This window comes from Pinus tabuliformis, chromosome 7, assembly GCF_031772625.1.
Source record: "Pinus tabuliformis cultivar Carrire ecotype Pingquan chromosome 7, CPIR1, whole genome shotgun sequence".
Classification (NCBI taxonomy): Eukaryota; Viridiplantae; Streptophyta; class Pinopsida; order Pinales; family Pinaceae; genus Pinus; species Pinus tabuliformis.
In genome coordinates, this window is record NC_142293.1 from 1,258,610,893 (window position 1) to 1,258,622,812 (window position 11,920).

The 11,920-nt window shown below is 35.3% G+C and overlaps 1 protein-coding gene across 4 annotated transcripts in view; it reads left to right on the forward strand.

Annotated features, from left to right (window-relative positions):
- Nucleotides 1-10,187, forward strand: part of LOC149251966 (uncharacterized) — a 66,360-nt gene extending 56,173 nt beyond the window's left edge. For 2 of the 4 annotated variants that reach the window (XR_016266031.1, XR_016266032.1), the window contains one exon: nucleotides 9,013-9,312. Coding sequence is in view for 2 of the 4 variants with exons in the window: in XM_089456599.1 (XP_089312725.1) it covers nucleotides 9,933-10,009 (77 nt within the window). In the remaining 2 variants the exon portion in view is untranslated. Of the gene's footprint in view, nucleotides 1-9,012; nucleotides 9,313-9,932 lie in introns of those variants that run through there. The other 2 variants (XM_089456599.1, XM_089456600.1) reach the window with 1 other exon arrangement.
- The last annotated feature ends 1,733 nt before the right edge of the window (nucleotides 10,188-11,920 follow it).

The window sequence follows — 11,920 nt, forward strand, 5'->3', positions numbered from 1 at the left end:
GGTTCTTTATCCTTATTATTCATTCTGGTTATCACTATTAATTTATAAGTACCATGTGTTAACTTCTTGGTGGTGGCATGTTCCTACTAAGGAGCTCTCTTGAGACTATGAAGGCATTAGAACCAAACTTTTATTACTCACTTCTTTCTTGCCATGAGCTAGCTTTACTTTTGGTTATTCCCTTATGAAATTGAATCTGAATTCAAAAAATTGAATCAGAATTAGATTGGGACAATTTCCCTTGATCTGAATCAGGCTTAATAAGGAAAGGGGATTCAATAAAAGAGAATCTTGTCGGTTGATTCCTCTCCTTTCAGTCGATTAGTTAAAACTCATCTCCTCATTTAGGTTTTTAAGTGAACCAAATTTTCGACACTTTTTCTGCAACAGTAGCACCGATCTAGATCTATGTGGTGTGGTTGGATTTTCTATAGATCTATGTGTTTGGTGCCCCAGAAATCACAGAATTTCTATAGATCTGTGTGGGGTCTGAATCTCAACCACCTGAGTAGAGGAATCACAAAATTTGCCATTAGATATAGACAAAACTTCTTCAATTGCATTGCTTCAAACTACAACCATGTATGTCTAGATTTTACCATTACTTTCAAAGATTTACAGTGAAACTGGTGTAAATTTAGTTTGTATGTATATTCATATCTGTTACTTCCAATTTCGGAGGCGTAACAGATCCAAACTCTCTGTGTAGTGATCTTCTCTGGTCTACAGATATGGGTCATGTTATTCATGCACAGAGAAAAGGAGAAGGCTCTGTGTTCAGATCCCACACCCATCACAGGAAGGGACCTACACGTTTCAGAAGCCTCGACTATGGTCAGAGAAATGGTTACATTAGGGGAATTATCATCGATGTAATGCATGACCCTAGCCGTGGTGCTCCCCTCTACAAGGTGACCTTCAAGCACCCATTCCATTGATAGCATCAGAAAGATCTCTTCGTAGTGGCCAGAGGTATGTACACGGGATAATTTATTTTTATAGACTGACTGGAGATGATCAAAGGTGGAACACCATGCGAAACAAATTTAGGGTTTTCATTTCCTGTGAAGAATGGTTTTTGAGTTGCTCAGTTTAAATTACAGGAATTACATGATACTTGAATGCGACATTCTCCGCAGACAGAGAAAACATTAATTGCAAGTTCCATCATTGTATCAAAACAAATTTGTGTTAGGTGCAACACCAACACTCCAGAATTAGTAGGTCCCATGGAAATAAAGGGTGATATTACATGGTTCCATTGGAGTCCCACGAAAAGGCAGAAAGAGATTTTGGAAGACCTCTTCAGACAAGGCCATCGTAACCCTAGTCGCTCTCGAATAAATGAGATTACCACTCTACTCAAACAACACGGCAAAGTAGAAGCAAAAAATGTGTTTTATTGGTTTCAGAATACTCATGCACGCAACAAGAGGAAATAGAGAAAGGAGAGCATGAAAATGCAGTGGTCTCAACTTGAATCACCACCTCAAGTTCTGAATGAAATAGATATTGTCAAAAGCTTAGAGGGTTAAACCTGTTCTTCTCCAACTAAGGGTAAACTATAGTTACTTTGTTTTTTAACAGTCTTAAGCGTTTCCATTTTTAGTTGCTTACTTATATTGTAGCCATGTTTGTCTATGTTCAGCTGATCGCATGATCGTGGATTATTCAAAGGATATGGCCGATTTTTCAACACAAGTAAAGAAAATTAATGGGCAGTTTGTTATCTCTTCCTTTCTTGATTGTTAAATCTAGGTTTCACATATGTTGTTCACTCTGTGATTCATTATCCATGTATTTTGTATTGTGGTGTAGAGAGGTACAAATTCACCAGAATCAACCTCTAGTATAAGCCAAAACCAATCCTCAAAATAGTCGTTCCTCTCATCAATTTCACATATCTGCAAACTCGCCCCCTCAACAATTCATTTACTATGGAAAGAAGGCCAATTTGATTGTGGGTAATGTGTTGTCGTTGAGGTCTATTTTGGAGGGATCCATTGTCTGCAATGTGGAACAGAATGTCAACGATCAGGGTTCATTTGCTAGGGCTTCTGGAGACTACACCATCATCATCAGCCACAATGTCGACAATGGCACTACCAGGGTGAATTCCATAAAAAAATACATTTTTCATTTTGTGCAAAGTTGTTAAAAATAAATAATTATTGAGAATGAGCTTGAAATAAGAGGCCGAACTATCCATTATACTTTGTCTGTAGAATATAATTTGATTAGAGAAACTAATTATCATTTCTCAACCACAAAATATGTTTTTATATTGACACATGTTGGCAGTTGACATCATTTGGATGATGGAAGTTGAAGAAGTAGAATCAAGAAACCCCTTGTTTGTGGGACAAGGGGTATCATCCATGGGGCTTGGAATGATCCTAAGAATTAATACATATGGTGCCATGAGATTTCTTACCCAAACATGTGGATGAATGCTAGCTCTAACCATACACATGAGAGTTGAGCTTCCCTAGCCCTAAAACTCTTATATCTCCAAGCTTGCATGCAAAGTCATTTAAAAGTGATCAATTAATCATAGAGTTACACCAGACTACACTAGCACCTCAGGGGAGGCCTCGCTTTCCTGATTTCCCTCTTAGCTCAATTTTTTTCCCTTTTCTGGCTTTGGTTGAAATCAAATCGCTGAATGAAAAAATAGAGAATGATGAAAATCATATAATGAGGGACTATTCAAATTTATGGAGCGCTACTCATCCATTTTCAAAAGCATTCAATCGTTCTGATGCTATTGTTGTAGGAAATTTTACCAATTATCACTTGAGTTAGAATCCTAGAAAAAAGGGGGTTTTATTAGGATATACTCGCTTTCAACCCACTTAAACGATCCCAAAAATGACTTCACAAGTGTGTATTGATTAAAATTAGGTTAGTAATTATTGGACATCTAAACATCTGAAAAGACGAACTCGAAGCTACCATTAATTTTGAATCACATAGCTTTATACGTTTTTCACACAACAAAGATATTATCTGGAAATATCATTAATATATGAAACTAAATTTGGAATAGGGATTTCAAGTAAATTCCTTCCATAAAAGTGTACATAGTAGAGAAAATATAATCATACATTGGTGATGTATTATAAGCCCTATTTATTTGATAGCAAGCATGGACTGAGTGGGTAAGATTGCGATATAAAGGTACATAGTACAAAAAATATGACAACTAAAATAGGATATGGGATGAAACTTCCATTTATTTGAAAACAAGCTTGTGGTTATCTCATGGTAGGTATTTGGATTCACTATAGAAGTGATACGTCTCGAAAAGTAGAGCGAAACCACCTAAAAATAGTTGAGTTGCACCCACATGAGAAAAAAGACTCTCATAGATAACTACAACTGCTAAGTGTTAAGCACTATTACTATTATTAGCTATAGCACCACTACCCATGGGTTATTTCGTTATAGCTATCTAGTATGCCTAAGTTGAGCATAGAGTTGACAGTTTGAGTGGGCCTAATGGTTAAGAGAATGTGTTTCCTCCTAAAATGTCATAGGTTGAAAACCAGAGGGGTAGAGTATGTATGCCTTTGTATACTTAGCATATCGCTCAGTGGAGGTGGGTTCCTTATCCCACAAACAAGGGAAATCACTAAGCAGAGGTGTGTCCCTTGTCCCACAAACAAGGGGCTCTCATATACCAATTTTGTTTTTGGCTTGGTTGTGACCTTAAAATAGACTTAGGAATGGGTCCCTTGTCCCACAAACAAGGGGTATCATCCATTTCTTGATTCTACCTTTTTTTTGTTCACAACTCTACGTCGAGGAAACATCCACAACTCAACCAGCTTCCTAGATGTTCACATTTTTTTCCTTCCTAAATCGTGACTCCCTATTCTTTATAGACACATATATACAACGTTTCGATTGATTACTGTAGTAAATAACATACAATGTAAGTGGTTATTAGTTTACTTTTTCTTCTTTCTTCAACCCTTTTCTCCATAAATAGAAGAGAAACATGTGACAACCAATGATCAGGAAGGTTTCCATGTGCCTTTGAAACCACATAAGGTGTAGCAAACCCTAATTAAACCTGAGTTCTCTAAAATCCATATCTTTTTTTCTTCTTATAATAGGTTGTATACAGTTAATTGCATACATTGATTCATTCATTGTGTTGTCTCAAGTAAGGGAAGAATATTATAAGAAAGGATTTATTGCTACTCTCTATTGACATGAATTCCAAGATTTTGAAATGGATGTCACCGAAACCAACAATGTACATTCCAAATCGATCAGAGGAAGTGTCACAAAATGATTATGGAAAAATAGAGTTCTTACATTGGTTTCTCATAGGAAAATCTTACATAATATGATTCTTCTAAGAAAAGGCGGTGCTACTCTAGAGCCCATCCTTCAATTGGATACATCATGCACTCCATGGATGAGGTGAGTTAAGGTTCTAAAAGTCATTAGAAGGTCTATGAAATAACAATAACAATAAGTAACTTCCAATCTCCATAGCCTTGCTTTTCCCCTTTTTACTCCAATTGTTATTGACGTTGTGACATGGGTGTACCTACGATCTGTGAGTTCTCTATGTTTACTACTAGTGACATCAGCATTTCCAAGTTTGGGTAGCGGTATCATCCTTTGAGGAGAGATTCAAGGTAGGGAAGAATGGATGGCTCCACCAAGAATGTCCTAAAATTCATCTCTTTTGCAATTCACCCATGTGAGAGGATAAGGAAAACATTCCCATATTATCTTTCAAGCATTTTTTCAATATTTATTTACAATTACAAAAAAAGGAGAAACTGATCAACACACAAAGAAATACATGATAGAGATATTCATGAAAGCATTTGTAAAAAAAGGGTGTGTTTACTAATGACTATTATAATCAAATCATCCTTGCATATAGTATTATCTTTTCATGGCTTGATTCTAAAATAATTAGGCTCACCTATTAAACTGTTACAAGCATTTTCATCTTTCAAATGCTCACCACTATATTTGCGTTTAATCTCATTTTTGCAGAGTATATCAGTATCAATCTAAAAACGTTTCGTTTAAAAAGAGACTAAAATTCCTACAGGCTTTACAACCTTCAAAGCATTTAAATTGGAAAACATAAAAATGGAAGAAAGAGGCTAGCAATCAAATACACTCACTAAGAGTGACACCTGCAATCATGGAAAAATTAAAATTAAGGTCCCTCAGTAGATTCCATGAAACTTGTCACTTAGTCACGTGATAATGAAAACGTATTACAGATAATTCACTTCCATGGTGCTTGAGTTCAACATAGCAGATACATATAATATGGTAATAGTTATGCTCCACTGCATAAACTCTTTGCTGGTTTGAATACTCCTTTAGAAGGTTAATCGCCTGAAGAACAAAACCCATTGAAACATGGGGAGCTAATCACCATCATAAGCATGCATATTTTGGGTGTCTTGAAAACTCGTCAATAGCACCTCAAAAATGAGAGAAAATATAACAAAAAATGCTTTCATATATAAGGTTCTAAGCCATGCATATCATAATCAATTTTTGTTACATGAGAAATGAAACATTGTTAGAAATCACCTTTTATACTTTGAAACTGCCTTAGTATGCTTATGGGACACCTCTGCATCAAACTGAATTTCAATAATGAAATTTTTCATTAATCATGAAAGTTGTAAAATATAACTTGAATCCAAAACCTCCAAGGCAAAGAAACATTTATTTAAACCTAAAATTGAAAGAAAACTACCTACTTTTATAGATATCACAACTCAAATAAAAATGTAGAGAGGACATATTAGCACTAGAAGACACTAAAATAAATGACTGGCTTCTTTTGCTCCATTTTTCCCTATCTCTATCCCTTTCCTTTTCCCTCTCTCTTTCTCTATCACGGTCCCTATTCCTCTCTTCCCTTGCCCCTCTCCCTATCTTTTTCCCTATCCTTGTCATGATTGTCATGTTCTCTACTGTTGCTCCTCCCTCTCCCCCTTCCAGCATCAGAATCATGAAGCCTTATTCTATTACCATCTCTTTCATGATAAACAGAAACAGTATAAAGATACCATTCCCCATTCCAATAAAAACCCTTCTCTCTATCCTCTCTTTCCCTATCTTTACTTAATCTGTGCGATGGACTCTTGTTATGGTTCCCATCAAAAAGTAAAATAAGTAAGCCCCAAAGATATTAATAATGTAGATACCAATTGTTATAAATCTAAATTAAGATGAGCTGCAAATTCCATGCACCAGAGACTTCATATGGAACCCACTTCAATCAAATGCAATCTAGTAGATGTATAATTTCATGCATTACTTGTCGTGCAAGACGAATGCATGTGGTATCCAGAATCTAATCTAGTGTCTTTATTAGTCATGAGCTCTATTAACCCATATTCAGCTTCTAATCTCTTTATGTGGGAAGAGACTTTTCTTTCAATTTCTTCAGCATTCTTAGTGCCACATTCTTCAATAATCTCAGGATACTCCATGAGTGCTACCTCCAATTGACGTAGATTTTTCCTGATATTACACATTTACAGTATCAAACCAGATGGGATATATATATATATATATATATATATATATAGAGAGAGAGAGAGAGAGAGAGAGAGAGAGAGAGTACCTTGTCCTCTATATCAGTTTCGCCATCTTCACGAATCTACTTTGAAGGCTATAATATAGGATGTGAAAACGAGAGAGAGAGAGGAAAAAAAGAAATTATCATCCTATAGGCAAGGAGAATCACCTGCAACCTATATCAGGATACTCCATGAGTACTACCTCCAATTGACGTAGATTTTTCCTGATATTACACCTTTACAGTATCAAACGAGATGGGATATATATATATATATATATATATATATATATATATATATAGAGAGAGAGAGAGAGAGAGAGAGAGAGAGAGAGAGAGAGAGAGTACCTTTTCCTCTATATCAGTTTCGCCATCTTCACGAATCCACTTTGAAGGCTATAATATCATAGAATTGCATGTTAAAGGTTTGAGATCTAGCTATGGGATTTATGTATTTGAGGTCCCCACCACACAAACAATTTTTGTTAAAGTTCCACTGCAAGAGTCATCCACTGATTCATGTTCCCCAGCCTGTGACCATAAAGATGATTCTTCCTGAACATTTTTCCTAGATCTAGACATATAGTCCTTATCATTATCAAGTATGGATTTTCTTTCTTCACATGTGCTCCACCTTCCCCCTCCCAATTTTAAATAAGCATAAGTTTCTCTTGTATGCTTCCCTCTTATTATGAATTTATACCCATACCTAACATCCTCATCTTGATCTTGGTTCTTATGCTTTTCTGCTTCTTCTAAGCTAAGCAATTGGGAAGCCATTACCTCCTTAACACCATGAATAGATAAACCCTTTTTTCAAAACCATTTTTGAAGCTCCACAAGAGGAATACTAAACAATTCTCGAGTTGCTGCTCCCTCTCCAATCGCTAGAGTAGCATCTTGATTTGGACCAGATCTATGTGGTATGTCTGTAAGATTGGATTCAGAACTATCAAATTCCTTCAATGGTGGGGCATCTCCACATATTGGATGAAAAGGAGGGGCACCTGAATTTCAATATGGAAGAAAGGTGGATCTCGGTCCATTCACATAAGCATATGAAAAGAGAAACTAGTTTGACCAAACCTGGAGAGATTTTATCACTCTCTCCCTCAATGCTTCTACAATAATCCGATTAGTGATGTTTTGGTATAAGTCATTAAAGTTTTCCATACTATCATGCAATGCTGCTTCAAAATTTGTCCTATATGTAGAAGAACTTTTCACATGAGCATTATTATTGTGAAGAATATGAGAAACTAACATGATTCTTGCAACTGTAGATGGAATAGGTGTCTCCTTTAGAGTCAAAGGCTATGTAAGTACCTCAACTACCTCACCAACTACGTCGGAATTATCTAGAGAAAACCCCATTTCTTATTTTATTTGATTTATCTCCAAGGTTAAAGCACGAATCATGTCCTCAAGTTCATCTCTTTGGCCCTCTATTAACGCACGTTCTTGATTCACTCTCCTGGTCCTTATAGCAATGTAAGTTGCAATTGAGGCTTTCTCATGCTCATGCACATGTTCATATTTAATCACACAAGTGGGGGAACTTAGACATATTCTGAATTGATAAACAAGATTTTTGTGGAAATATGTCTATAAGAGTTATTTCTTGCAGTGAAAGCTACATATTTTTTTCACAAGCATGAAACAAATCATGTTACAAATATTTGAGGGAGGGATTGCTTTAAAAAGTCAAGTTTTAGCCTACCTTTAGGATGGGTCAGTTCCTATGGAATCATAAAGCACCTAAATATTGATTGTATGCAGGCCAACAAAAATAAATGTATACCAAACTAGAGCAATCAAAGATATAGGTACAATGTTGAGATTTGGATTTGAAAAGCCTCTGGACTATATAAGTTTTCAAGTAATTTCTGGAAAGGACAAACTGTAGTCTTTTAGCTATAGACCCAATATATTCTTGATTGTTTTCATAAAATTAAAAAACGTGGAGAACCTAAATCTTAGGGCAAGTTAAAGGTGCTTTATCTTCATACATGATTTGCTTTCATCATTACTATCCTCAACATGTTCTATTATTTAGAGTGAGATTTTGTGAATTGGAAAGCATGTCTTCCACATTTTTGTTTTTATATCCCACACAATTGGAATCCTGCTACATTCGGCCTCCTATACTTCCCTAGTCTATGTGTTAAAGAGGGTACAAAACACTAATGATATGTTCTTTTACCATAAGTTCTACTCATTTTTTGGATGGATTCTGTGGAAATTTTATGCATGCCAATTATGTGGCAAGAAACAATGTTCCATTATTATTTTTAATCATCTCATGTTTTTAAGTTAGCATGATTCTATTGTACAAGTTCATTACACCTATGTCATGTAAAGATCAAGTTGAGTGGGTTTTACATTTGATTTCCACTATAGTCAACAACTTAATATATATGTTTTCTGTGTAGGTTGGATGATGTGACGACACACTTTGATTTCCAATAGTGCTCTCTTTTTCACATACTATCACAAGTGACCAAATACAAGCTCAGTTTTCTTTTTTCTTGGATAAGCAAATAATGAAAGCTTTGTATTTTGTCGTGACAAGGATAACTATGTATTGGAGCTAGACTTTGAGCCCTTCAATTTATCATTTCCTTACCCAACATGACCATCTCCTATTGGTAATGGAGTTCAATTCTTGTACTGACATTTGTCTTCAATACTGTTTCATGATAAAGAAATCACATATCCATTGTTGGATTTACTTCAAGCACACAAATACCATAGCCATCTCATTTTTCTTTCCCTGGTTAATATATTGCACCATTGTGTTTGATAGTTAATTCATTACTAGTTTATGCACAATAAATCTCTATCAAATATTAGAGAAGGATGACCTGACTGTCTTAGCGATATATAATGTGAATTGATTAAAAAATCACAGGGCTATTTCGATTCTCAATTTTCTATTTCACTTCTTTAGAGAAAACTATATATTCAAATACAAAATCAACTCAAATCAAACTAAAATAGAGAAGAAGATATTTCTCTCTCCATACCTTGCAATGAAATTATTTTTCTAAATTATACTTGAATTTCACTGATAATAACCTAGATTTATATATTGCTTTTAGCACCAAACTGACATCATAGTAAGCATACAAATATCCCGTTAAATATGACCTAAAGATGATTCAAAGAATATTACCTTTAGTATAAGCACATGGAAAAGTAATTTTTGATGTGTGAATTTTTATTAGAGGCACTGTTTATTTGTTTTTTTTGGTTAGAAAAGGGTTTTCTCTTGCTTTTATGCGACTTTAAATTTATCATATGTGGCATGTTGAGAAATGGGAAAGAATAATGTGTGACATTTATCTTGCAGAAACTAATGCTGAACGAAAGGGTTTAGAGTTTGTCCAAGCTACAATCCACTTTGGTAAAGGCAGAGGGACATCTTAATAAGCTACCTAAGAATACACCATATACAAAGTTTGAACATAAGTAATATATGGTTTTTTTCTTTTGTAGATATGTTCTTTTTCTATCCAAGATATCACAACAACAAAAATATTGATATTGTAGAAATTGTTAGAGGACCTCATTGAGGTCATTTTTTCTAATGTCCTACTTGATTGATACCTTCTCATGATAGGAAAGCTTTAAATATGAATTAATATGTTCCTGAAACAAATTAGATTCAAAGTTTATAGATATAAAAGATAAAAACAAATGTCAATGCCTTCATTTGATTGTTACTTCATTCTGGTGTGGGTAGGTTACATGAAATGTGATTGGAAAAAGGATGGGGAGACAATGCATATCACATCTTAGATATGATTCATTTGCTACTGAAGATCGTTCTGGAACTTGAGGCATAGACTTTGGAAATGTTTCTAGTAGGTATTCCTATGGTTTTTAATGTTATGTTCTTTCACCTCATAGTTATTTTGGGCAACTAAATGTTTTAGGAATGCCTGATAAAACATCGATGGACAGGTAAACATTTTTTTGTAATTGCAATGTCCATTCCATGATATCATATCTTTATTGTTTGATTTTATTTTGAATGTTTATTTTGATTTTACTTTGTATTTTAACTATGAAATTGAAAATACATTACGCTGTAAGGCGTTTGCCTCTGAAATGAACTCCCCCAAATGCCTTTCTGTCCTAATCGTAGCCGTCAGATCTATTGTTAGACAATTTAAGCATAATTAGTCTTCTAATTTAATAAAAAATGTTATAAAACATTAAGAAACCCTTAAAAAACGTTAACATATTAGTTATTAGTTAATAAATTCGTTTCTATTACCTACCGAACCATTTACCCTAATCACGTTAATGAACCTGTCCTACGCGCGGATAGCTATGTTTGATGCAGAGGAGGGTGCAGGCAGAGTTGCTGCAGAGAAGGGCACAGGTAGAGTTGCTGCAGAGGAGGGCGGGGGACCTGCAGAGAAGGGTTTGGGCAGAGGATTGAAAGATGATGACGAGGGCCGCAGAGGATGAGGGGCCTTCTTCTTAGCTGCATGAGGGCCGCGTAGGCCATTTTTTCTGCAGGATCATTTTTCCCTCCATGCGAATATGGTGCCCTCTACATCACAAATGGTTATGGTGGTATTTATTAGGTTTTATATATATTCTGGGTCACTGTTCTCCTTTCTTATCTCATATTTTGCTTTATGTTTCCTACCTTTACTATATTTTGCTTTATGTTTGTTGTTCATGAGAACCTGCAACTCAGGTGTATGGAGGATTGATTCTACTCTGCCTAAGGACAAAGCCCTACAAGTTACTTGTTGATACAAGCTAGAAACAACAAAGAAAACTAAATAGGTGTGTTTCTTTTCGAAACTAATGCAGAGTTGTTATTTTTGTTTCTCAGGGTAAATTCTATAGTGGCAGTTTAAGCTCTTAATGGAAACAATTTTCATCTTGATTGGTCACATTGATATTCTTGGTGAAAGTTTCTGTGTAGCTGTATCTAGATCTAGTCTTAACAAAGTCATAACCTAGTACAAGCAGTCCTAAATGCTCTAAACTGTCACAGAAACATGTTCTTCTTTTATAGAGGGCACTTTAACTTTCCTGATGAATACAAGAATCGGTCAATTTTTCAAATGAGGAACGATGGTTTCGCTCATTTTAGAATAGCCCAAAATCCTCTATTACACGGGACCTGAGAGGTGAGAAATTCTTAGAATAACCCAAAATTCTTTGTTACACGGGACTTGAGAGGTGGGAAATAGTGATCTTGGTTCCAAAGAACCAGGGCACTCTCCAAAACACTGGCCCCAAGAATATATTTCAATTTGCTTTTGGGTTTTAGCCAGCAAAGCTCACGGTTGATTCAGTTGATCTTGGTTCCAA